General features: G+C 48.4%; 1 protein-coding gene across 3 annotated transcripts in view; it reads left to right on the forward strand.

Moving 5' to 3' along the window:
- The window catches only part of IA-2 (tyrosine phosphatase IA-2), a 663183-nt gene that overhangs the window by 607279 nt on the left and 28849 nt on the right, over nt 1–27055 (forward strand). For all 3 annotated transcript variants that reach the window (XM_070532244.1, XM_065429889.1, XM_070532245.1), the window contains 5 exons: nt 11610–11664; nt 18001–18148; nt 22166–22239; nt 23632–23709; nt 26492–26611. In XM_070532244.1, the coding sequence (XP_070388345.1) occupies nt 11610–11664; nt 18001–18148; nt 22166–22239; nt 23632–23709; nt 26492–26611 (475 nt within the window). The remainder of the gene's footprint in view (nt 1–11609; nt 11665–18000; nt 18149–22165; nt 22240–23631; nt 23710–26491; nt 26612–27055) is intronic.

The following is a 27055-nucleotide window of genomic DNA, read 5'->3' on the forward strand; positions in this document are numbered from 1 at the left end:
TATATATATATATATATATATATATATATATATATATATATATATATATATATATATATATATATATATATGTTAATTTTTATTTTCGGGTGCATTGAAGATAAAGAACTCAACGCAGTGGATCTGCAGCTGCGTTTTCGTCGTTTCTTTTTGTTCTTTTTCGCCCTTCGAAGCGCCTAGTTTGGATCACATACTGATCATTTCTGGCTATTTCCAGCCTGTGATATAACATTCTCGTGGAACGAGCTCAGTAACATCCTCGCTCTTCCGTATCCGCCATGTTTCAAACCAAAAGCAGCATTCCTACACGCCTTATCGTTATCGCGCATCGTTCGTGACAACGTTGGAGTCAGCTTTCATTAAGGCAACAGTGTTTATTTTTGCGAGCCATACAAAATACGAAGCATTCGGTCCCAAGTCCCCGAACAAAGTAACGGGCAAACTGTAGGAGAATCAGGAGACTTTCGCATGACACTGATAGAAAGAGATAAAAAAAAAGGGGGGGGGGCGGAAGGAAATCTGCCTCGAAGCGTGGTCAAAGGGTCGAGTCAAACAGCGTATAGAGTCATTCCTGACATCTATTTCACCTTCATGCTTCTTTCTTTCTTTCTTTCTTTCTTTCTTTCTTTCTTTCTTTCTTTCTTTCTTTCTTTCTTTCTTTTTTTCTTTCTTTCTTTCTTTCTTTTCCTTTCGTGTTTTCTCTCTTTTTTTTTCATAGTTCTTACTGTCGCGTAAGTTTCTTGTATTAATCAAAAACCAAAATCGTTTCGTTTCTCTCGCCGTTTCTTTCAATTCTCTCGTCTTCGATTTCCTTTCTTTTTTAATTTGCGAACACTTTTTCCAATCCGATCGCTGCACTCACATCCTCATGCTATTGCTCCGCGGCCCACGCTCGCCCCAGTGGGAGAAGTTTGCGAGAATTCGGGGCCGCCCGTCGGGGAGAAATAAATTGGGCAAACAGTTCGAAACCGAAGTCTGTCTGTGTACGGACGACTGTTCCGGACAAGGCAGCCGCCGGGCGAGACCGCGGGTGAGGTGACGGGGCAGAAAAGGGCAAGGGGGGAGGTGGAGGAAGGAAGAACTGCGCGATTTTGGAATCCCCCGGTGGCATGTCTTACTTGTAACGGCACCGCCATGGGCCCGCCCACAGGATTGCAGCAGCCGTCGCGCGAGACCACCACCGCCGCCGGCGGCTGTGTGCTCTTGCCGGTCTCTCGGATGCTCTTGTCGCCTGTACGTCTGCACTACTGCGCTTCTGCTTCCCTTCCGCTGCCAGCTGTGTACCGCCGCACCGAGGCGCTGCAGTGCCCCGGATGACAATAAATCTACCTTATTTGTACGTCGCCACCTTCGAATGTTTTATTGGCCCCGCACATTTCCCGATTTTATTTTTATTTTTTTTTTTGAAGCGGCGTCACGTAACATGGGGGGGGGGGGGGTTCTCGCGGGGGCTATCTTTTGTCTTATTTCTCCCGCGGGTTTCGTTCCGAACGCGGTGGCAGAGACTGTCAGTTCCAGCCGGGTCCTGATACCGCACACGTCCATTATTCTTTCATTTCATTGGCTTTCTTTTTCTTTTTTCTTTTCATTTTCTTTTCCTTCTTTTATGTCTGAGGTGTGATGTATTATTGGTAATCACTTTTCGTTCTTCCGCACCTTACTTCCTTTCTTTTTCATCGAGATTATCGAAAAATTGGTTTAGTGGTGATGAGCATAGTGGCACAAGAAGCGGATGCACTTCTATATTAAAGCGCGCGTGTGCGGGCAATTGTAAAAAAAAAAAAACATGACTATAAAATGTATAATTTTACTAGTACTCTCTCACTGTTCCTCACCCATCCAATTATAAATTAATTCATTGCAGTACCTTGAGTGTCCAAGAGGGGTTACAACTTACAGAGGGCGTGGATAATGCATAGAAACAACAATAGGCCAAACAATGGAGTTATTATAACAAGGAAAGTGCAAAAGAAAGATGTTAACAAATAACAGAGCTATTAGGTGCAGAATAATATGGAAAGTGGCCATGCATGGTCATACGATGCGTCTTCAATGTAAGTGACGGAACAAAGATGTTCTTTATTTTTCTGAGGAAGCCCTGAGCATAAACAAATAAATGAAAATGTTATCATTGCGAGAAAAAAATACCGACTTTATGCTGGTGATAGGCAGGGAAAGACAAATACGACGGTTGTGACAAAAGCTTGCGTTCAGGCGATAGGTTCAAGAAAAAAAATCCTATACAAGAGTAACACCAGTATTACGCGTGCAGTTTCGAGCGCCATTGAGCCTGATCGAGATCGAATTTTTCGATCACGTTGACTCCTTCGCGCACACTTGCATAAGGGAGCCAATGGGGGTGCTTACATATTTCAAGCGTCTTTGGTTTGAACGATTCTTGAAAGCGTGCGTGTGACAAAGGTATTGATGTCAACTTTTTGATCGTAAGAGCAGGTTTGGAGGGCCAAGATTATATTTAATCAGTAACGCTCTCGCTGGGTGTGAGTGTGTATTACTTCACTCTTCGTTTACGTTTATTTTCTCTCGTTATCTTTTTTTTTTGTAACGGAGGCGGGTGGAGGCATTGCGCGTATACGGAGTGTGAGGGAAGGCAAGTCGGCTAACTTCTAATCAGTCTAATCAATTTGTGAGCGCAATGAACATGATAAGTAAATAATCAATCTAAGATGCTAAAAACGAAAGCCAACTAGAATATAGTGCCTGCCAGCTTCTGCTGGGTAAGAAAATAACAGTGCCCCGGCAACTACCAGGTGCATGGTAGCCGCCACTGCGCTGTTATTTTTTGCCTAGCAGAAGTCGCCTAGCGTACTGCGTAGCGTCAAGGTGTCGCACCCGCGTGTGTATTCAGAACACCGTCCGAAGAGCTCGAGATCGACGCTAAGCCTTGCTATCACTGTGAATGCTTCGACCCTTTCTGGTGAAACTGACTAAACTTTCCTCACATTATACTTCCATATACACAGTGCGACAGAAAATTCGAAAGAGAGAGCGAGCGTCCGAGGTTGGGTGTGAAAAGCAGATAGGTTAACCGGAAAAGCTTCTGGTTTGCTGATACCCTGCGCTGAGGGAAGGGTAAGCGGAAAAGAAAGACGGAAATAATCGCGCAGAAATAAAGCAAATGTGCGAGAAAAACTATAGTGGAGGTGGGGAGAACTATAGTCTCTTAACACGCAATTCAAACGCAAGAACTGCCAGAGTGCCTTGACATGACTTGCGGCGTGGCGACTGTGTGGGCCGGCGTTCCCGGAGTGCGCTCCGAAAGTAGGCGGTAGTCAAGACGGGCCAGCGCGGTGGGGAATGGCTTCCCAGTGTGTGCTCTGTATCGAGGACATAGTTAAAAAACGTGTTTAATAATTTCCTCGCTGCCGCAGTGGTCATAAGCGGAAAGTTGAGAGAGATTTCTTATACGACACAGTCTGTAAGAATGTTCGTCCTTGCAAAATAAATAAATAAATAAATAAATAAATAAATAAATAAATGTTCAGGTACGGAGTTCAAAACAGTGCAAGCTTGCGTATAAAAGACGCAGTTTTGGTGAAAGTAGCTTCGCGGACAGATGTCCGCACCGCTATAACCACACGCCCTAATGTTTGGCATACAACCGCACTTCTGCAATTGTTACTCGAACAATGGGGACGCGTAGACTCATCGCGCTGGCCATGTTGGCCGTCTTCCGAGAGATATTCAAACGCACTCCTGGCTTTTGGTAGGGATGAATGTTGCATAAGAAAGCACTCGTGAGGTCATTATTTACAGCAGACGACATTATCGCGTCTGGTATGACATGGTTAATCCACACAATTTGATTAAGCAAAATCGTCCGAAAATAAATTCCAAGAACAGCTCTACTCATAGCGGCCCGACAGAGTTAACAGAGCCCAGTATATGCGTTCGGGAAGCGATGCTCCCTGCCTTCTGTTTTCCTCTTTCCTTCCTTCCCTTCCGACGCTCAAACGGCGCAGGTGGCAACAAGAAGGCACCAGCTTCCGTCAGGTAAATGAGAAAGAGGGAAACGTACAGCGGCAGGATTTCCTCTTTCCTTTTTTTTTTTTTTTGAACGGAGTAGAACTATATGGAACCAGAAACGCAGGCGGACACACGGAAAGTATATAGATAGGCGCAGAAAGCAAAGAAGATGAGGAACTGCACACGAAGCTTAGGTTGAAACGAATGCACTGTTGCAACAAACAAAGGGAAAATAATCAAAATGAAACAAACAAACAAACTGAATAGGGGACGCGAACGCAGACGCCGTGAGCTTGTCGAGTGTGCGGCGGCAATTCCAGGATAATGGCCTGCTTAGCAGCGTGCACCCACTCCAACCACCTCCTCACCCTCCTCCGCTTTGCCACCCTCCTTGCAATCTCTACATAGCCAGCCAAGCCAGCCGCACTGTTCGCGCGCTCTGGTGACGCCATTTGGAGTGCGCTCTCGTTCGCGGCCGCTGCAGCCGCGCCGCCTACCGAGCATCCCTCCTCCGCCGCCACTCGAAAGCGCTAGGCTTTGCTCCCCTCCCGAAACGCCAACAGAAACATGGCGGCACCAATTCTTTCCCACAGGCAGGCTGTAGAGAGCCAGCAGGGGCGGTGGCGCTCGAAAGAAGGCCGCTCTAAATCCGCACGTACGAGTAGGGATTGAGGAGCCAGTAGGGGGTTGGTTTGGGCGAGATGGTAAGGTTCGGGGCGCATAGGGGAGGGCATACAAGGATTACGCTTCGGGTGGGGGAAAACATAAAGTGGGACGCCGTGGAACTAACAAGGCCGCCGTTCTGCTTTACACTCGCACTGTCCCTCTCCCCTCCCCTCCCCCCGCCCCCCAAAAGATGCGGAGAGACGCCTCGTTGCGACGGGAGACGCACCCGTATACAGCTTAACAGCCGCGGCTGCATGCAGCCAGTGTTGGAAGAGGGAGAATTTAGGAAACGCGCGAAGGTGCGTCGCGAAACGTGCAACATTTTAGCTCGGGACATCGCCCGGTATGCCCGCTCAGAATCGGCGACTTGTTAGTAACGCCTTGCAAGAGAGCGCACGATCACATTCGCGAGTGTTATCGCAGTTTGCCGCAGCCCGCGCCTAACTTCCTGCAGTCGCCTGAAAAAGCGATACGTGTCGAGTGGACAGAGAGAGAGAGAGAGCGTACTTTACACGGCCAAGTGTCGGTCTGCCAGTGTGACATGTCTCAACTTCAATTCTATGCGCTACTGCAAACACACACACACACACAAATGCCGCGCGCGCGCGCGCGCACCCACCCACGCACGCACGCACAAAACTTATGATATCGAAAGACGTCCGCAAAAAGAATAAGCGAGATGCGTGGCGATGGCGGCGCTGCGCGAAACGCAGTATCCGCTGCCAGCAGCACGCGCGCCTCTCGCGTTGGCAGCGGACATTCGTAATGAGTCTGGCGGGGATACACGTATGGTCGTTTACGAGCCATAAGTACAAGGCGATGGCAACGATCTATGCAGCTTAGCGGCGCCCAAATTAGGCGTCATAAAGAGCGCAAACTGAACGCAAACCTCCCGCCCACGCGATACGTGCTTTATTGCCGTCTGGTTAGCGACGTTGTGTGGCATCTGCAAAGATTCCGGCTCGGAGCAGCTCACTTTCTCTCTCTCTTTCTCTTTCTCTCTCTCTCTCTCTCTCGAAGTTATAGTCAGCCGTTTGGTTCCAACCAAACTGTTAGCTGCATTACGCGAAACGATTCAATGTATTGAAACGTGATCTATGTGACTTGACTGTGCGATATCATTTTTCTCCTGACACGCCAAAAACGATCAGCAATGATACTTGCAGCCGACTGTCGAAAGTGAAATCAAGAGAGAAGAGAGTATGCTGAGAGACAGAGAAGAGGGAGGGAGGTTGTGGGAGGAGGGAGGGGGGCACACAGTATCGGTGGGAGCGAACATTCCCAACCGCCACCTTGGAACAGGGGGGAAAAAAAGCGAGAAAAGATGAAATTGGCTCGTATCGCGTAATTCAGAACGTCCCTGACATCCAGAGCATTATACTATTCCTTGGCGGGGCATTTCGGGACGTAGCATTCAATATAGACCATTGTTTTACTCCTTCCGCTATGGGCCAGCCGCTGCGTCTTTCCTCCTCCCTCCGCTTCCTTTCCTTGGTGCATGAGGAAGACGAAAGCAGGGGGGGGGGGGGGGGGGGCGGCGAGCGGGCCGCCGCTATATATATTGACGCCGAGTAGCAATGCGCGCGCGCTCGCGTAGCGAGGCCACGATTTTTCGCCGTCGGTTACATCGTTTTACGGCAGCTGTTAATACCCCTGGGATAACCATTTCCCGAGGACGTGGCTGCCTTCGCGCGCACTACGAGATGCGTATCGCCTACAATTTCCTATCTTCTTCTCTCCTCCTTTCTTTTCCACGCGCGTTCCTCTGGGAAGAAACCAGCGTGCGTGCGTGCGAGAGACAGAGAGATGCGGGGGGGGGGGGGGGGGGGACGTTTGAAAGACGTGTTATATGGGCTTTTTTTATTGCCCTTGCGGCGGGGCGTCTGCCGCCACGCATTGCCCCTGCTGCTCCTGCCAGCACCGTTATACTTCTACAGCCACGGCTGTTCCAATAACGTGGAGCGAAACGGGGCCAAGCAAGCTTCATTTCTACGACGACGCAGCGCTGTAGGCGCGCTTGCGCGCGGCCTTCGTTTGCTCCGCGTCTGCGTGATCCTGTTTCGTCTCAACAGCCCGTCGTGCTCTTCGTTTTGTATGCTTGAGAAGCGCCGACGCAGCCGCACGCTCTGCGGCGTTTTCGAATTTTCGCGCGCCGTGCGTTTCCCGGCCTATCCTCTTAATGTCGGAGCCGCGGCGTTCTTGCTCTATATTAAAGTGGCGAGGAGGAGTATGCGGAAGGAAAGAGGGAAATACGCGTAACCGGCCGCAGAGAATAACGTTTGGTCGTAATAAAGCACGACTGATGTAGCGAAAGTGTACAGTGAGCGAGTTGGTTAACGTTAATATTTGAATATTTGATTAAATTCAGGGGCGCTGGCTACGTGCCGAAGCCGCGACCTCATTACGAGGCGCACTGTAGTGGAAAGCTTCGGATTAATTTTGACCACCTGGCGTTCTTTAACGCGTGTCTAATGCATGGTACGCGAACTTGCTTGCATTCTTTTCCCCATCGCGAAGCTTCCGCTATGATCGAAACCGCGACCTCGACCTCCAACAGCGCAAAGCCGTAGCCACCCGGCTGTTGTGGCGGGTCATATTTGAAGCAGTGCGAAGAAAAGACGCAAGACACGAGAAGTACACAGGATATCCACAGTGTACTGCGTACCAATGTGTCAGCGTCAGTCCTGTGCACTTCTTGCCGTGTCTTTCGCCCCGTTCGTGCTGTTTCAAATACGACTAATCGGAAAGCGTTAGTGAACATTTTGTTACGGGCGCAGGCTTCTCTGCATACACGTTTTTCTTTATTCCCATTTTTATGCGAAGCATATTACTAGAGCTCAACCCAGCTCCTCAGGCGCGGCGGTGTCGCCTTCAATACCACGTGACACCGTGACGTCACGACAGAGGAGAAACGGGGCTCCAACTCGCGCCGTCGCTCACGGCGTCGCCTTCAGGGCTGACCACGTGACACCGTGACGTCACGACAGAGGAGAAACAGGGCTCCAACTCGCGCCGTCGCTCGCGGCGTCGCGGCGGTATATAAGCAGCTGCGTTTGCCTCTGCTAGACACTCACGAGGTGAGATGCCTCCTGGAGACAGAGCTGCTCGTTGGAATGAGAAGCGAAGGTAGCGGCGTGCTACAGAGACTGATGAAGAGCGGTAAGAACGTCTGGCCAAGCAACGTGCTCAGTATGCGGCTCAGCGACAAGTTACCAAGTTTAGCCACCTTCGCATCTGACTAGGCTTAACCAAGCTAAGCCTCAGCCAATTTTTCTACTTCCGATAACCTTAAGCAGGCCTTCGACACCGAATCTAGTTTTCACCTTAAGGGCGTCGTTCATGTCGAAGTGGAACCAGCAGCACCGCGACACGCCCGGGGACAGGAACACAATCTGGCGCACGCAAATGTACTCGCATAACGAAACGCGACAGTTGGAGCGCGTCCCAGCACACGCACTGCCGCTCGTAAACGCGTCCGTAGAAGAAAGACGTTGCATTGGAACGAACGGCAAATGCGATAGCGTTTTTGTGGAGCAGGATTAGTGCTTCCAGTTGCCCAGTGAGCGGGTCTGTGGGATTCACCGCTGACCCTACAGTCGCGGCTGTTGGGACTGGCTGATTCTCGAGTGCTGCAGATTGTGACAGTTCGTGCTCACGTCCTCTTTCTGTCGTCGTTTTGTACCACTTGTTTCCCTTGAGCCTTCCGTACCTGTTCACTGAATGGGGTGATCACTTAAGTTTCACTGAATTTTTTTATAAGTCACCTGTTGCAGAAAACGCTAGTCCATTGCGCTGTATTATTCAGAGAAGCGGACATTATCTGCACAGGAATTCGAAACACATGTTAGACTAAATAATGAAAATGCACTTATTAACTTCTTGAATAATTAATTCACGGGACAAATGACAATTAACAAATTGTAGCCTGTGGGCTTGCAAGGCGTATCCACTTGTAATTAATTTACAGAATGACACCAGTTTGGAGATACGCGCCATCGAACTTGCCCTAAAGATGCACTGTTGTTCCACTTACTTTTTTAACAAGGCGTTGTTTTATGCAAAGTGATGGAAACGCCCATGTCCAACAATCCGCGAAATAATATATCGAAACCTGCGTCCTCCTGGAGATTCAAGTGGATACGTTCGCAAACTGACGGGCTACAATTCGTAAATCTAACATGTGACATGAAGCGATTAATTGAGAAGTTAATTAGTGATTGTTTAAATAATTAAACATGTATTAAGATTTTCGTAGTAGTAATGTCCGCCTCTCGAATAATCAAACTCAAGGACAAGAAATATGCTATCTCCGACGTGCGATATTTAAAGATTCCGTAAAACTCAAAGATGATCACCCTGTATATTTACTGTTTTGTAACCTTCGGCGCGCTTTCCGTAGCATAATTTCTGCGATTTCCCTTCAGGCCTTGGAGAACCACCGACGTTTTTCGTGGGCCCCCTGCTACTTATATTTTGCAGCAACCCTATTTTACGTTGCAATTCTCGAGGCTCTGAAAAGACGCTGTATCACGTCACATTGCGAGTTTGGTGCTGCCTGAGCATCCGTCATTCTACTCCTTGCTTGCCAAACGCGCACTTCTGTCGTGAAGATCCCACGTTATTTCACAGGGTTGAGCTGAGTCGACCGGCTGGCAGAAATGCTCTCCCGTGGGCCCCTCACTCAGGACTCGGTAGTCTGCTACACGCTTTACGGTCTGATTGGGATAAGTCGGCACGGGGTGTGCTTAAGGCCGAGACCTTGTGAAAGCGCACGTGGCGAGCGTGCGTCTCCGGTTTCAGCCCGGCCGCGGCTGCGCATACTGCGGCTGCGCGCGTGCGCCGCCCGCGCGCTCTATTTTGGAGGTGATTCGCAGTGGGTGCCAAGGCTGGGCTTGTCGCGACGTCTGGTGGCTTCATGTGCGCCGTGGGTTGGAGGCCTCGTAATCTCAAGTTTCCGAGGCGCCCTGAAGGAAGAGGCAGCACGAAGCGTTCTGTCCCCTCTGCCTGCGCTTTTCATCGCGCCAACGTTGGGACAGCGAGTGTTTGCGGTCATCGAGTGAGATCTGTTCATGTTTGCCTGTGCGCGCGTGGCACCAAGCTTGATATTTCTTTTATTAGTAAGCGAATGCTTACTGCACCTTGTACAGCCAATAAAACTACGAACCTTACTTTGTCTCGTAGTTGTCTAATCCTTGGCTATTGCCATCAATGCTTTGCCATTCGGGCGAAACTACAATTTCCTTACATCACGCGTATTATTGAAGCGGCTGGACAGTGTGTGCGGGGAGAGGGGGGAGTTGCTTTCCAAGTGCACTAGACATGAAACAGCGTACGTTCTCATATCTGACTCGTATCTCCCTGTATGGAGTCCGCATACTCAGCGCGGGCTCCATATACAGGGATCTAGAGTCAATGCGGACTCCATAGAGTCAATGAAACTCAATGAAACATTTTTGACATTCTCGGTCCTTTCCGAACATGTGCGCTATTCATGGTCGTGAAGGTGCAAGAAACGTGGTCAAATTAAATCTGCAGTAAGCAAACGTAATTGACGCCTGAAAAGAATAACCGGTAAGCTACCTGTGTACGACCAATGTAGCCAACGTGAAACTTTGTTACAGTTGACCTTTAATCGCGATATCTTCCGCTTTATAGGATAAAGTAAGAAACGCTAAATCGGCTTATACAGATAAACAATTATTTCAAAACTCCATTTTCGTTAACTATGCGGTGATCGGTTTATTATTGCCAGACAACGTGAAGGTCAAAGTAGCATTTAATCAATTTCGCGCCGAAACCGTAGCGCCAGTGCGACAGTGCACGCGACCACCACGGACTTCGAAGCACTTCCTCGTATTCGGGCCATTGTGGCTCATCCGAAGTTATCGATACTTGCTAAGTACAATCTTTGGCTCTTTTAGAATGCTATTTAGTCCACTGTTGCAGATAAATGAATTAACTAGGTCCGAGCAGAGACAGTCAAGATCCATGGCGTCGAGGTTTTTCGTTCTGGTTCTTTCTTGGATTACCAAGCGTCTTCCATCAATAAAAGCTGGCAGTTTCTTTTGTTTCTCTTTCTTCTTTTGTTGTATTGTAGAGGGGCACCTTATTATATACGTCAAAGAATTTTTTTTCTCCCTCTTCGGTGTCTTTTAAAATTATATTGGTCGCTCGAACAGCGAGTATAATACGGAGTCTAGGCAACAGGTATAGCAAAGGCGAAACCGTCGCCTCACGCCCGCGGTGCTTGCTCCGCCCTTCGCTAAATAATTACAGAACCGGAGAGCGCGGCTCGTTAAGTGTGCCTAATCGCTTTGCCGCCGATGCTTCTTCGTGTTCGGTCATTCTCAATTTGAGCAACCTTCCGAGTGCCAGCTTTTGATGTCGGCGCGCGGACCGTATTCGGGGAGCGCTGTCGTGAACTTTTTTTTTTTGCGCTTTTCAAACAGACGGCGCAGTGAGTGAGAGTGGACTCTTAATTTTATATCCGCCGGGAGACCCCCTAATGCCATGTTGCGTCTGATTCAATTAGAGGACCCGGCGTGTATGTGGGCGTGCGCCCCGAGGGGTGGTAAGAGGGGGAGGGGGGGGGGGGGGGAGCGAGCAAGTTCTAAAGGCAAATATACAGCGCTTGCACGGGAACCGAAAGTTCTGAATGATGTGTTTGACCGCTGGCCTGTCTCTAGCTAACGACTTTTAAGAGGCAAAGTTCGGGTTACTTTAAGATGTTTTCTTTTTTTCTTGTTCTTTGGCGAAGCGCGACTCATTATCTCTTTCGTCGGCTTTTTAGGCTGCTGCGTCGCTGTACTGATTTCGCTTCGGACTTTGGGCGCCGAGTCTGTCCCGCCTTCTTTCTCCGTCTGCTTGTGTCATTTTCTGCTTGCCTTTCTTGGCTGATACTTACATCTCAACAGAAGCATCACACGTTGGCTTTTTTTTTTTTCCTGTCTACGCAGGAGCGAGGAACCGGTGACGTCTAACCTGGACATTTCCACTGGCCACATGATCTTGGTAAGCCCAATGTTTACTTCCTCCCATTCGTTTCTCTAGTCAATACTTTTTCTCCCGAGACCAATGAAGTAAAACTATGTGGTAACCTGGCTTCACCACCGTATTTAGCTGATTCCCCCACAGCGCCGTAGAGTTATAACCCCTTACAGTACGATTTTGATCATTTTGATCTTTATCAGTTTAATTTCGATCACTTATAATCTGCTCGTGTTAAGTTCTGAAAAAAAAAGCCGTCACACAATCTAAAAAAAGAAAAAAAGAAAGAGAAAAAGGCACACAATGGAGGATACTTCCAACGTTTGTTGCATTTTTTAGCTGACGAAGTTCCCTCAGACCTGCTGCGTTGGTTCAAAGGCTACAGCTTCCCTACCGGCCACTAGGTCTTCGGTTCGATTCACAGCCATTTCTATAGGCCAATAAAGGCAGATAAATGGTAGCAAATAAAGCCACAAGAACGTCTGAAGGCGTAAGTTTGAAAATCAGACAAATCTATGTATTAACGATCATTACCCCGGTAGCTGAACAATCGCCGCACCCGAAATCATTCTAAGAATTCCAGTCGGAAACATCTTGCAGCAAAGGACGTCATTTTAACTAAAACCCAGGCAAAACAAAGGGGAAAGGCAGTGTCCGGATGCGTTCGTGTTTCATATAAGTTTTTTTTTTTTTTTTCACGTGAGCCGCATTGTACGAAGACCGGTTCTGCCACCTACAGGCAAGAAAGGGCAACACTACCTCGTTAGCGCACCGTGCGAGGTCGGCTCCGTGTCGCAGGAAAGAGCAAGGTGCGCTAATAACACAGAGAGACAAAAAAAATGTTCCGGGAACAATAGTTTTTAACGATCATGTCAGTCAGCTCCAGACGAAATGAGACATAAAAAATGGGATATATAACTGCAGATCGGAAGTTCCAAAGGCTACAGCATTCGGGTGTGTTTTCTAACAAACGGGCGCCTTTAGGGGACGTCTCTCTTCATGACCAATCTAGACGGGAAGGCGTTGCAAGAAAATACAATAGAATGAAAACGCAGTAGTTCACAGCGGGGGAGGGGCAAAAGAACGCGGGACGAAGGAAACGCTCGGAGCTTTCGCTGCCTTTCGCCTGCCGTAACCACTACTGTACCGTTACAGAGGGACAGGCAGCTGGCCAGCCAGCATCGAGAGAGGCCAGCTCTTCCTATCGTTCGCGAGAACGTCGCGATAGGTGGGAATAAGGCAAACACACAAAACAAGCAAGCAGCGAGATTGAAGAAACGGAGTACAGCGTGGCGCGAGAAATAAGATAGAGCAACGAGGTGTTCTGCCACTAGTCTGGGAGGCCGGCGTGGACTGACTGCCGTCGACGTCGCCGCACTGTCGTTTCCAGCCATCTACGTGCAACAAATGGAATGGAGAAGCTTCGCCAGGGATGTTGGGTGTGGGGCGGGGGAAGGTGCCAGCGGCGTGCGACGGGAGAAGGCCCCGCGCGCTTGTTGTAATTCACCGGGGGCGCACGCCACCGCGGCGCGTCCGGTGTACTTAGTTGCCCAACGCACCCGCTCGCTCGCGGCGGGGAGACGCCGCGGCGGTCAGATTTGGTCCGAGGGCGCGAGTGCGGCCGCGCTTCTCCCTCGGGGCCGCTGCAAAGTCCGCGCCAGTTGCCCGCAGAGAAGCCGGAGGGAAGCGGCAGCCGTGGAGTACGCGGTCGGCTAGAGCGCCGGGCCTCTTTCGACAGCGCAGTGTGCATGCCTCTTTTCTTTCTCGATGTCCCTCGGTCTCGGGATGTCGTTCCTTTATCCTTACCTTGAGTCCTTTCTTATTTCGTTGTTCGATTTGCCGCTACCACAAGTGCGCAGAGTAGGGGAATAATAAGTATAATATTAATAATAATGAAGTATACAAGGGCACCTAAGCACTTATTATGAATTGTTAATGCGAAAGCGCTAATGTCCATTTGAACGCCGCTGAGCGGTCCTATGTGCCATAGCGATGCGTGCTGCCCGAGCCAGCTAGCAGCAGCAGCCTGCCTGCGGTGCCAATGCTGCATGCCACCGGCGCCCTGCGCAACGAGAGAGAGACCGCGGAAACAGCAGCGGCTGGCCAAGGCCGCAGGCGCGCTATAGCTAAGCCCAGCGGGTGAGAAAGAGAGAGCAAGGCCTCCCAGGCTTTTCTACTGTCAATGTTTTCCTTGACCCCTGGGGAGCCAGCACACTCCCATATTATATGGTCTAGCGTACCTTTTTGCTTACAAATTTTGCAGAGGGCGTCGTTATAGTCCCTCGTCTCTGTTAAGTAGATCCAATGTGATGTATAATAGTTTCCCTGGAGGCGTCGCCAAATGCGAGCGTCCTCGAGAGAGAGAGACCGATGCGGAGGCGGAAAGATTCTTCTTTCGGCTTTGTAGTGATCGACAATTTCCCTGTACGTGATCATGCCATCTTTTATCCCTGGAACTGGCTGCTCTAGAGTTGCCCGGTGGTAGAGTGCTCGGGCGAGCACGTGAGCGGCTTCGTTGCATGGGACGTCTTCATGGGCCGGTACCCAAATAAATGTTATGTCCCTCCTGGGAGGGTTTTTGAGTAGAATGTGAAGGGCTTCTTCCGAGATTCTCCCTTTGTTAAAATTTCGGATAGCTAATTTGTTATCGCATAGTATTACTCCCGCTTTTGTACCCGCACAAGCGAGCGCTACTGCAACCTCCTCGGCTGTACAGGCGTCCCTCGTGCACCTGGAGCACGCTATCTTAACACACCCGTCGCCATCAACCACCGTCGATACCGCAGCCCCGTCTCTGCCGCAATCGGCGTCCACGTACGCTACGTTATGCGCCGGTGTGTCTTTAAGTTTATTTACTAGAGCCTTAGTCCTGTGAGCTCTCCTCTCTTTGTTGTAGATAGGATGCATATCTTTAGGTAGGGGGGGGGCGATTCGGCTTCGGAAAGCGAGGCGGCGGCATCCGCACGCGCGCGTCACGCGACTGCCTCGCCAACGACAACCCGTCTCGCCCCGCGGCGTCGCGTCGCCGTATCTACACCGCCGAGGCGCGCTGGTGACGTGGCGTCGCGGGGATGCTCTCCCCCATCGCGCAACACCGTTTCGCTGCTACAGACGCCGGCTTTATCGCTCAATGGACCATTTGGTACTTTCACGTCAATAAACATGTGAGTTCAGAAAAGCAAACGCAGGGTGAAGATCCCAAGACAACTGCGTTCGCAAGAAGACCACCACCGTCGTCTTCATAGCTCGACGTTCGGATGACTTCGAATGAAAATAATGAATTAATATATTAATATCCATCAACCGATGGATCGTCAGCCAGTCAGTTAGTCTTTATTCGAAAGCAGGCACGAAAACGACGCTTCTGATATCCAAGACAAGCTTCGGCGCACCGAGGTTCAACTGCTGCTTTGGCGCATGGGCGTCACGTAAACTCGAAAGTCAAAGGACTGTGGAGTTAACTATGATACGCACTGCCGATAACTTCGAATTGCCCGCCTAGGCGGAAATTTTTTTTTTGTTTTGATTTTTTCAAGTCAGCAGCTTCTTCGTTTCATAATTCGCCATCCGCTTGTTTCTTCCTTCCGTGTCTTTTTATCTACCCCATTCGTCGCTTTGCAAGAAACTTCGTTTTACTGATGCTGTTCAAGATATCGAAGCCGGTAGACCCGTTCGCTCGCTGAACATGAACCACTTCCAATTCGTTGGCTTCGTAAACCACTGCACTCGTCTCCCCAACTTACCAAATTTGCGCGCACGCTCCTTTCGTGACATTGCCACACAGAAAGTGCGCCGGGCAACGTAATCCGCTTGCGATCACTTCCAAATTACTGCGCAATGGTTCCGGTTGGTATGGAGAAGACGGATGAGGCGGTGCTTGGCACGCGCGGCGCCCACAGGCCTCAGAAAACAGAAAAACCCTGTTCTGTTTCTACAGCGAAGCTGCCTATGGCTATGATCCTGGAATTTCTTCGTGGCGTAACGTCGACAGAAAACAATGGCGGGCCGATCCCGTCGGCAGTGCAGGGCAGAGCAGTGGCTCATATCCCCGTAGGCTAAAAGCAGTGACTCATCAATGGCTCATACTCCCGTAAGCAAGCAAAAATGCAACGGCTCATAACACCGTAAAGCAGAGGTTACAAGCACTCTGCAGAGTGAAGCGAACAGTGCATGCATTCTTTGGAATCGCGCATGCAACATACAAAACCGCCTACATTTCTATAAAGAACAAACTCAAAACAAGCATCCGTACCGCATAACTGGCGATAAGGCGCTCCTGATAACAATGCGAAGTACGTAGCGCTTCCCGCATACGTTTCCCGATTACTTTTGCGCAAGCTGCCACCGCTACGGCAACTTGCGACGTGGGAAGTGACGCCTCCAGCCTTTCGTATATAAAAAAAAACATCGCAATCACTTTATCATACGCCAAAGAGGGTGAAGGCTAAAGCTTGCGCGCTCAAGAGACATTCATTAAATTACTTGACATTCCCATTCTAATGCGTTGTTACTTACTACTTGTTTTCGCCCACCAAAGGTCGTAGGTTCGAGTGTCTTAATTAACGCTACATTAATTAACGGTGCCTTAGTTAACTTCACCTCAACATCAAACGTAGAGGGTTCGACTTCCACATAATTTCGAGGGTTCAACTCCTACCGAAGGTCGGGGGTTCGAGGGCCTGAATTAAATCTATCTTAATTAACTCTGCCTTTTTTCGGCATGACGAGCGGCATCGGAGCGAGCAGTGGAAGAAGACGGCGACGAGCGCGTGTCTGCGCGAGACAAGCTCACGTGACTTTTTGCACCGCAGGCCGCGTTTTCCAGGCCATCGGGAGTACAAGCCACTTAAGGCTTTCGCCTTAGTAACCAGCCTAGCAACCGATTTCAATGTAGTTGCAACCTCACTATGGGCGGCAGCGTGTTGTCGAGATTACCATTACTCTCATTGCTACCATTACTCTAAAATAGCATTACTTCCATTACTCTAAAGCCATAAGACATTGCACAACTCCCTCAGCTTTCGTAATGGTGGTTTTCAACAGCTTCGCTGGACATCCGCTCTCGCAGGGCCGAAACGGCGAGTCAGTTTTTTTAACCTTAGCTTGCCGTTCGGCATGTAAATGTTTGCGGCGTGTGATTTTGAAGCCCTGTCTCCCGCTTCGAGTTCAAGACAGAGCAGAATTGTGGACAGTGTTAAGCAGATCTAGCGGCAGGATGACGTGATGACCCACACGGTTTAGACGACATCTGCAGATGGCTTGCAGCGCGGGACCTGCACCACAGAAGGTAGTGCAGGTCTGTATTCCGTATCGATGCAGCCCATAATGGTCAACTTGAAATCGACGTCGATATAGTTCCTCTGTGCGCGGTTGAAAACGCGCTGCAATGAATAGCCTACGTTGGTTATGACCGTGTATTCAACGTTGTCCAATGCGCAACCGGAAAGGCGGAAAATTGGAATATGCATTCCGACGTATAAAACAGTGCATTCTTAAAGAAAAAAATCATTTTTTTATTGCTTTACGTATTGGGCCGCACCGTTTGTTGTAACTTAGGGCGACAGTGTCCGATGCCAGAAAAACGTTTGTCAACTGGTGTCCTCTGTGAACAAATTGAAAAGTTCGGTGTAAGTAAAGTTAACAGGGAATTTCATGTATTTGCTCCCTGATACGGAGTAGCAACAAGCTATTTCAAAAGCCACGCTGCAATTTTTTAGATTCCATTACACGATATGTTTATGTAACGTCGGGCTAATGAAACAACAAAACTGACAGGAAACACGTTTTGCCTAAGAGAATGGACCATCTTGAATGCTTACCACCGCGAAGTAGTAAGTATACTCCGTGGACAACATATTTTTGAAGTCTATTTTACGGTATCTGTATGAAACGGGTCTACACGATCATATTCAATTTCATTCTGAGGTTATGCCGCATGTCTATCCGAGCGGGAAAAAAAAAACGAACCCGGCGCTGATCGACCTCCAACACGCTTTCGAAGTTTGCCAAACGGCTAACCAACCTTAGACATACTAAAGCAGCTACAAAAAGAAGCACGGTCAAGATTACTGTGGACGTGTTAGACTCAGACTTAACCTGACTAATGAAGCTAGCAGCATAGCTGCTATAAGCACGGGCTCTATAAAGATGAACTATAACATGAAATACTTCGGAAAAAAAAACGACGCATTAAGTTATAACTTCATTCCAGTCACTCCAACCAGAGGCCATCTATACCCTCTGTAGGAAGAGCAAATAGACGCTTAAGGCGCGTTCGGGTTGACGTATGAAGGTTACCGTACGTGAACAGCTTCAAAAACGAGCTGGCCCCAAAGGCTACCTTGTGATTTTGCCCCACAGTCTTACATGGAGGACCACCTCAAGTGCAAGGACCGGCTCGACCGGGAGTGGGAGGCGCTGTGCGCCTACGAGGCGGACCCCTGCTCCACGGCGATCGCCTCGCTGCCTGCCAACATGAAGAAGAACCGCTACCCGGACGTCCTCACTTGTGAGTATGCGTGCATAAGCCGCGCCTGGATTTGCTGTACATAGCGATGTAAGGCATCCTGTGTACATAGTGTATGTGATTTCGAGGAGGGTCTTGTGCATCTCTGTGAAGAAAGCTCAAAGGCACTTCCGCAAGCAAGACCAACTAGAGTAATTGCTACCAGTTTATACGTGTGGTCATTTAAAGCAATAAAATCCTCAAGAACGAGCTCACACACAAATCACGAGTGCGGAAAGGCAGCCTAAAAGCAGTGCTGTGAGTTGCTGTAATTTGTTATAGCTTGGCACCACTAAAGTACTGACTCACACGTGTGTTGCTATGCCCATTATGTTGTAGAATAGCATGAATGCCCGTATTTACTATTCTGTTGTTAGATGTCGCTATGGTAACCGGAGCTGCAAAATCGGACACACTAAGGCAGTCGAGCACGCATGCATCTCGCAATGTTGAGCTGAATTCAAGCACCTTTGATCCGTTCATTTTGACCGAGGATCGCTCACTTTTATGCACTTTTTTGACCAATGACGCGTATTGACCGTAACACTGGCTGAACTATAATAATAAATTTTACCGTACCGCGGAGCGATTAGAAAACGCTCAGTTAAATAACGTGAGTTACTCTTCTCGTATACAGCGCTGAAAAACATTACGACGACATACAACAGTGTGATCGGCAACTGGACGGGTTGCTACACTTGCATCCTGAATAAAGCAGCGTGGAATGCGCAACGCCACGGGTAGAAGAAGAAGACAGGCGTCGAGCTCAAAACTGAGGTTTTACTTAACACGGAGCGTGATTGCACATACACAACAAAGATAACAAAAGCTAGAAAACAACGGAAGTTCTGTTTTTAAGGGAACTTCTCGACTTCATCCACCATACGAAGAGCTTCCGCGGGGCGTCAACGCTGCCCAAAGCGATTTCTTGCCCGTTTTCGGAGCACCTTACAATGGGCACGGTGTGTACGACCTGTTGCTTCGGCCACGCGAGGCTGACAGAAGGCAGTGCGGTCTCCCCTTCGTCCCCGTGACAGAGAAAGAAGTCAGTGGCTGCAGCAAGGAGTCGGACGACGAGAAGACCGATGGAACGATGGTCATCAGCGCGCGCAGGCCAGACGTACGAACCGTACGCGGCTCCGCAATAGCGTGCAGTGTTAGGAACTTGATTCTCGAGAAACTGCTGGCCGCTTATATGTTCACGGATGACCGCGGACCATCCCGAAAAGCGTGGCAGCGCCGACCGCACCATTCTTGGGCGATTAGTTGCACCGAACTGCCACCGCTGCAGAGGAAAACGCTTGAGATCATTCCTCGGCACAGTCAGAACACCGCGAGCAAGAGCTGCCAAACTTGGAAGTATTGTTACGAGGCATTTGGGCGTGCACGCGACGACAAAGCAGCAGTATAGCGTGCAGCGCCAAGAAGGCGAGGTATGGAGACGCAAACGCTGCGCGTGCTCCTGGTCGGCCATCCTGTTTTAAAAGCCTCGTGTGTATCGTAAGATGGACAGTCTGATCCTTCAGGCGCGCCCGTCCCACTTTAGTGGCGGCGCTAGGCAGCATGTTTAAGCCGCAAGACGTCTCGCGTCTTTTCTCCATCGTGCACGCGGCTTCGGCGTTCAGGTCGCTGCACGAAAAGCACCGGCGCGCAGCCAATACGTGGGCGCCGGCCCCGGAGTGGCAAGCTTCTCTGCATCGCTTCCGCTGCTGATGTTGCCGTCACAGAGGCCGCTGCTCGCTAGCTGGCCCGGACGATGGCGCTAGGGTGATGCGCACCCACGTTGGTAAGCGCGCTACGCTGTTGGGCGTCGGTCGGGGGGGAGTTGGGGCGGATGGACGGGCCGGGAAAGGACGGGATTAGACGTCGTTACGCGCGGCTTTGTCCCCCCGACTCTGCTGCGTCCGGGGCAACTGCGGGATCGGAGCAGCAGCCGGGCGACAGGGTCACTGCGATCGATTCTTTTCCAGCACCGCTCACTCCGGATCCTCTTGCTTTGGCTTCGTGTACTTTCCAACTCTCGCTCTCTCTCTCTCTCTCTCTCAATTTCGCGCACTTGTTTTGTTTTTGTCTTCTTCGATTCCGTCGTGCCCATCTTCTTCGTCCGACAGACAGCTCGAGCTGCAACAGGGTCGAGCCGGCGACGAAGGGACACTCCGACTTTAGCAGAGAACAGGAGAAGTTCGGCACGTGTAAGCGACAGTTTCACCTGAAGGCTTCGTGGCGTTCGTTTTGCTCCATCGTTTATTGTTTTTTTGTTGTTTCTACAATTTAAGCTGAAAGAGAGAAAAGGAGCCCTTCAAACGGTGCCCCGCTGGCCACTGCGAAGCATTGTCGCGCCTATGGGTTTCGTTTTGTCTTGCTTCGTCTCGTTGTTGGGATGAGCATGAGAAATATTCAACCGATAAATTGTTCGTACACTCATGCTGCCTTGGAACGTTTTTTTTTTCTTGTTTGTTTTCTTTCTTTTTCTTTCGGCTGCCAGAGGAACGGCAGCACTGTGCTCGCAGTTTTCGCATTTCGAGTACAACAGGACTGAGTGACCGATCGATATCCCCAGTGGACTTCCTGTTCTTCTTTTAACCTTTCCCTCCCCTCTTCCCTTTTCCCGGTGTAGGGTAGCCAACCGGGCTCAGTCCCGGTTAACCTCTCTGCCTTTCATTTATAATTTGCTTTCTCTCTCTCGAACAACACGAAAATCTGAGCAGCTAAAGTATTCATGTTAAAATAATAAATAAAGTTTTGCATCGCCAAGTATCCTTATCCTCATTGCCTCGTAAGTATCTCCCGTCAGGTATACACGACTCTTCCGCCGATTCTGCTGGCTCGTCCAAGGCCAAATTTATCGCAAAGGAGGCATTTCTTGGTGGGTGCAATTTAAAACCCCGTTTGAGAGCACTGCTTACATATTTCGTTGAGAATAAATTATGAGCACGCGTCGTTAGCGGTGACGCCAGACAAGAAGCGTATAATTTGCCGGGGCGGAACAGTGGCGCCATCTCCCGCTGTAACAGCGAAGCATGACACGTGCCGAGTTTTTTATTATTATTATTATTATTATTATTATTATTATTATTATTATTATTATTATTGAGAAAACGGGTGAGTAATGTTCACAAATCTTGCATTAAACCTACATCCGCTACAGTATGCTACCTCCAGGCTAAATTTGAGCGCGAACGAGACAACGATTTAGCCGGAAAAGTCATGCATAACAGCTCCACCTACTTACGCTACATTCGCCAGTCTTTAATCCCTTGCCGGCGCTGTCAAATTCTAAGTTCCGACTAACTTAGATGACTTGAATCAGCCATTGCACGTGAACACTTTGTCGCGTTTTATTCTCGTCACACTCTAACAGTGGCTGGAGCTTTCGCTTTAATATTGCTTTAACTGTAGTTATTGCGTGCCTTCTATCCTATGGTTGAGCTGCTGTGTAGTATACAAATTGACGACGTGAACTTCTTTATCTCTTACGTCCTGCAGTTCTCGCTTATTTGTCTGTAATTGAAGTCGCCAGCCCTGATGCTCCATAAGACTTGGCCAAGCTGCGTCATGAGAACTTGAATGTTCAGGGCCATTTCTTTTCGCGGCAAGACGAACACGGAGGAAAAGCCTCAAGTTGCGGAATGTGGTGACTAATGTACACAGACATGACAGTCGGTACGTGAATTGCCTTGGAGAGGCCACGTGACTTTCAGTTTACATGAAATTGCCCACGGTACAGGCATGTAGTACTGCACCGTACTACATGTATATATTCACGTGCAAGGTTCGAACCCATACAACACTGGCAGTGATGAGATGTTCCAATGTTTATTCAGCGGCGTTACTTTCGTATTTTCTTGATGCGTGAACATGGTTCAGCGATATCAGCAACGCATAAAACTTGCTGTGTTTTATATTTTTCTGCGGCCACCGTGCAAATTGCGATCGTGCCTGTCTTTCCGCGACCTAGAGTACGCAAAGTATGTATTTGTACTTAACACCTCGGCATTTTCCTTTTCCACCTATTTATAGACGACCATTCACGAGTGATCCTCAACGACGTCTCCAACGCGAACGGTTCTGATTACATCAACGCCAGCACAATCGTAAGTCACTCAAATGTTATCTAACCATAACTTCGTTTACGTTAAGTTAAACTTAATAAGTATGGAGTGATCTTTAAGGACGCGTGAGTCATTCTGCTGTACATCATGTAAACATTCTCCAGTGGTTGAAATGTCGTACCTTACTAAAATCGATTAGGTGTTGTTGTAGTGATTCTCCAGCTAGATATTTTGTAATGTTTGAACAATAGAAGGAATGAAAAAAAAGCAATATCGACCACCAGTGTGTGTACCAGAAAACCATTTCAATCGCTATAACTTTCGATATGTTTTCTTTATCATACATAGTGTCAATGTCATAGTGTCAATGTCATAGTGTGTTTATGTCATAGTGTCACAGAGTCAATGCGCCGGCGGAGCTCCGTCATTTGTAAGCGTTGAGAACTTGCGCCTCTATTCGCAAAACTTATTTTGCGTAATGTATTTTCGTGATTTGCTATCACCACAGTGGTTGTCTCCTTATCGCGCCTATCTTCATCATGAGTCGAGGGTAGCACGGTCACCGGCCAATGAAGAAACGCTGCCGTGTTAGAGAAGCTTACTCAAAAGAGCTCTGCAACACCACTCGCTGACGCAGCTGTAATTCTTCTCCCTGCTATTGAGAGACAGAAAATGAGCTACCTTTAATGGCGTTTGTTGCTGCTAGTTGAATGTATTTCTCGCTGTCAGAAACGGTCTATTTTTCGACCCTCCATAAAAAAGGACAAAAGAAAAAAAAAGGCACTACAATGAGGCCTTACCAACCTGTCACCACTTTAGAGTCACCGTTATTCTAATTTCTCTTTTTTTGTTCTTTTTTTTCTTTCAGCCAGCGCGTATACACGATGTCGTGCGTGCGTCTATTATGAGAATACGCTGGATATGTATAGAAGAGCAGCAGCGCAAAATAATATTTCACACGCGGCCTAGACTGAATGACTCTGTAGCGTGCACGTCTGCACTGTACATCTCTGAGGATAACTATAGGGGCCTGTTGGTACGGCATATGTTATATTCTTGTAGCGCAAGCTGAACAAGTACAACAGAAAGGCACATCTGACACACACAGCGCTAACTTTCAACAACATATTTATTTCCCGTTCTCGTCGCTATATGTAGACCCTCGAAACGTCATACAGCGCGTGTAAACTTCACCGAAATTTTACACATGCTGTATGACGTTTCGAGGGTGTATATATAGCGACGAGAACGGGAAATAAATATGTTGTTGAAAGTTAGCGCTGTGTCAGATGTGCCTTTCTGTTCTCTTGTTAGCTTGCGCTACAACGAAATAACACTGTACGTCTCACAAGCGGAGCAGGATCACTGCTAGGCTTGTTTTTTTTCGGACACATTGCTTTCTTGTGACTTACCCGTTCGCGCATCTCCTTACAGACGGACCATGACCCACGAAACCCGGCGTACATCGCCAGCCAGGGTCCCCTGCCTCACACAACGGCTGATTTTTGGCAGGTGCGGGATGTATTCGAAATTATTGTTATCTTTTTTTTTTAGTGCATTCACTTTTCGACTCTGTTTTCTACCAGATTCCTGCAAGAGTCTGTACTGAATCTTATGTAACCTCTGGCTTACAACCTAATCATAAAAGCGAGGTCAAAAGTCACAGTGACAGCTTGACACTCCTAAGCCAGCTGCACGCCAATCACTTTCTCTTGTTTCGGTGCCCACAGTGCAAATGTAGACAAACTAGCCGTTAGGGTGCCTCAGTACGTTCAGGCCAACTAGATATAGTAAATAAGTTGTTAGCTGTTACGCTGTTTCAGAGTGATCAGTGATTCGCTTTACTTAACGCAATGTGAAGCAGCCAAGCGAAGCCCGAAGCGCCAACCTAACTTCTTGTACAGGACGCGCACAAATAATTTTGCCTATTTTGTCGTTCTCTTCGGTTCGTGGTAACAAACGTAACTTATAGAAATGCGCAACAGTAAAAAAGGGATTACCCTCCAAGTTTCATTACACTCCGCCACGACTCCGTGCACGTGACATTTTACCGCCGAGCGCGTAGTTGCGGTTTCAACCTATAGCAATGGCGCCTATATCAAGGCTTGAATGCGCAAGCACCGTGGTCACGAGTTTAATCCGCAATGTAGAACACGTGAAGACCCAAATCACCAATGCGGCTTTCCTAGTTGCTCAAACACTGGACGTGAGCGTTTCATGAGAAACGCCACTTCGGTTCCAATAAAACAAAAAAATATTTTTTCAAGGTATCGTCTCAGTTCTGAACTAATTTATTGCGACAGCAGTCACCCACCACCTCTCTCCTTCATTCCAATGCCTACAACTCTACGGGAAGATGGCGATGGCTGCGGCAGCACGACGGCACGAGAACGGCACGACGACGCATGCCGCGGCGTGACCAAATGAATGCCCCGATCGAGCATTTCACTGCCTCCGCAGTGAAATCCTGCATGAAGTATCCGTATGCCGGTTAAGCGACGTATGAACCAGCGGCACCCTGAGGCAGTTTGGCGTAACGGAATGCATCAAACTTTCTTTGGAGTCATTGACTACCATCGTGGTAACATCAAATAGCTAATGGCAGCCACCCTGAAGGACACACCACCTGGCACCCATACGCAAAACGCATACGCAAGACGCAAGACGCATACGCGTGACAGTTTTTATTGCTCGGCGATACCAAGAGAAGGGCGTTTTTAACGGAAACCGGAGGTGTTAGCCCCGGCTACAGGTGTCGCTGCTTGCTTCACGTGGGTGCGCTGGAGCGGGAGAAGAGACGAGCGTTCATACGCATGCACTAACAAGCACACAGGAACAAACGCGTCAACATAGAGCACTTACAGAGTGTACGTAAACAGACACTAAATAGACAAAAAAACGTAGCCTAGTTGCATTGATAAATTACCTTTCTGCAACACCAAATAAGGCACTCTCACCGTTAGATTAGGCTTGCTTCTAAGTCACAAAATACGCAAAAAAAAATGAAAGACGGGTGGCGACACCCCCTTCAATTTCTAGCACCGGCACACCATGACGTCACCGATTTTGACGGCCCGTCTGCTCGGGCCTAGTTTACTTGTTCCTAATGAATATAGACTATACCGTATATCAAAGGAGCCAGAAACGAAACTTAGCAAGTTTCGAGACCCAGATATGAAAAAATCAGTTTTAATACGTGGCGTCACACAGACGCGCGGGCGCTGGGATGCCGGCGTGAAAAAAAAAAAAAAACATTAACAGAAGGTAATCTTTGCTTTAGTAATGAGAATCAACGTCTAACAAGCAAATTGTCGAAAATACAGTTTTGAATGTATACTTAATCAGTATAAGCTGGCTAAGCGTTCCTCTTTAGTGTCTTATAATCTAGAAGAATATAATACGCGAATCTATAGCGCATGCCGCGAAGTAAGCGCGTAGTCGCAGCACGACGATATCCCATAGCTAGACGCGTAAGCTATGACGTATGTTCAAAGATGTTTTCGTATTGTTGTTGTGTCTGCGAAGAGCCAGCAAATGTAAGGGGCCTGCCTTGCGTCCTCGTTAATGTTTCAACATGTGGCTACATTGTTCTATTGGAAAAGTGTGTTTTAAACAAAAAGCGAGACATTTAGGCAAGCATCAGAGGAACAAACTTCTCATCAATTGTTAACTTTTTTTGAAGAACGAGATGCAAAAGTATCTGAAGGAAACGTTTATTTTTCATTTCGTTTCATTTCAAACGTTTATTTTTCAATAAAAACACTCAACGCGAAAAAAGAAATAATATATATATATAGTTAGCGATCACTTTTCTCAGTAATAGGTTGGCAACACCAGGTAGAATACTGGTATCGAGCTTCGCCCCAGGCCCCTTGTCGCGTCTTTCGGAACTTCTGCAGACAGTTCTCGTCACGTGTGACACGGAGGTGTACATTGCAACTTCTTCTGTACATTACATGTATTCTACCACTGCAGCCGGGAATTTTGCACCACTGTTGTTTTTTTCTCTCTCTCTGACACTACTTGCAAAGAACGCGAGTCCCGGAGCCAAACTTGTTCTTCGTTCCCTGTTCCTGCTCTAATCCGTCAAATAACGCTCGCCGCATATTATTTAGTGTTGGCCGAATAAATTGAGACAGAGATATCCGTACCTAAAACGAAACTCGGCAAAAAATATATATATATTTTTCTGTTGTGTTGTCTCTATATAGGCAACAGTCGTCGATGAATGGTTTATATACGTGTGCCATTATTACATATTAAACTTGCTCGAAAAAAATTTTTTTTCTCGCAGATGATCTGGGAACAAGGCAGCGTTGTGATCGTGATGCTGAGTCGCCTGATGGAGAACGGGGTCGCCATGTGCCATCGCTACTGGCCCGAGGAAGGGAGCGAAGTCTACCACACCTACGAGGTAACGATGAGAACACGCGTTTACTTCGCTACATTCTTGGTAATACTTCTAAGTATTCGTTCCTTGTACTTTCTTCTGCCCTCGTTCTGTCTCCTCTGATGCCACCCCCTGTTTAGGGTAGCAAATCAACTGTTTATCTTCGGCTAACCCTCCTTCCTTTCCCATCTTGTTTATCTGCGGCTCTTTCGCAATGTCGTGAATTTTTATGAACAGAGGTTTTGACCAAAGAGTTCACCAAAAGCGCGCCCTGTTGGACTATGTTGTAATTTTCGTTTGGCACAGTGTGGCACGAATACGGCTTGCGAGAGAGACAGAAAAGTTCCGCCGTGCTAATATTTTCTTTGTACACTGAGCGGTGTCCTCGTTCTTCCGTTGCCCGGCACGCAGCGCACTGCAACCATCATAATAAGCTAGAATAAAACTATTTTCTACGTCCAGCACATG

This window comes from Dermacentor albipictus, chromosome 1 (assembly GCF_038994185.2).
Source record: "Dermacentor albipictus isolate Rhodes 1998 colony chromosome 1, USDA_Dalb.pri_finalv2, whole genome shotgun sequence".
Lineage (NCBI taxonomy): Eukaryota > Metazoa > Arthropoda > Arachnida > Ixodida > Ixodidae > Dermacentor > Dermacentor albipictus.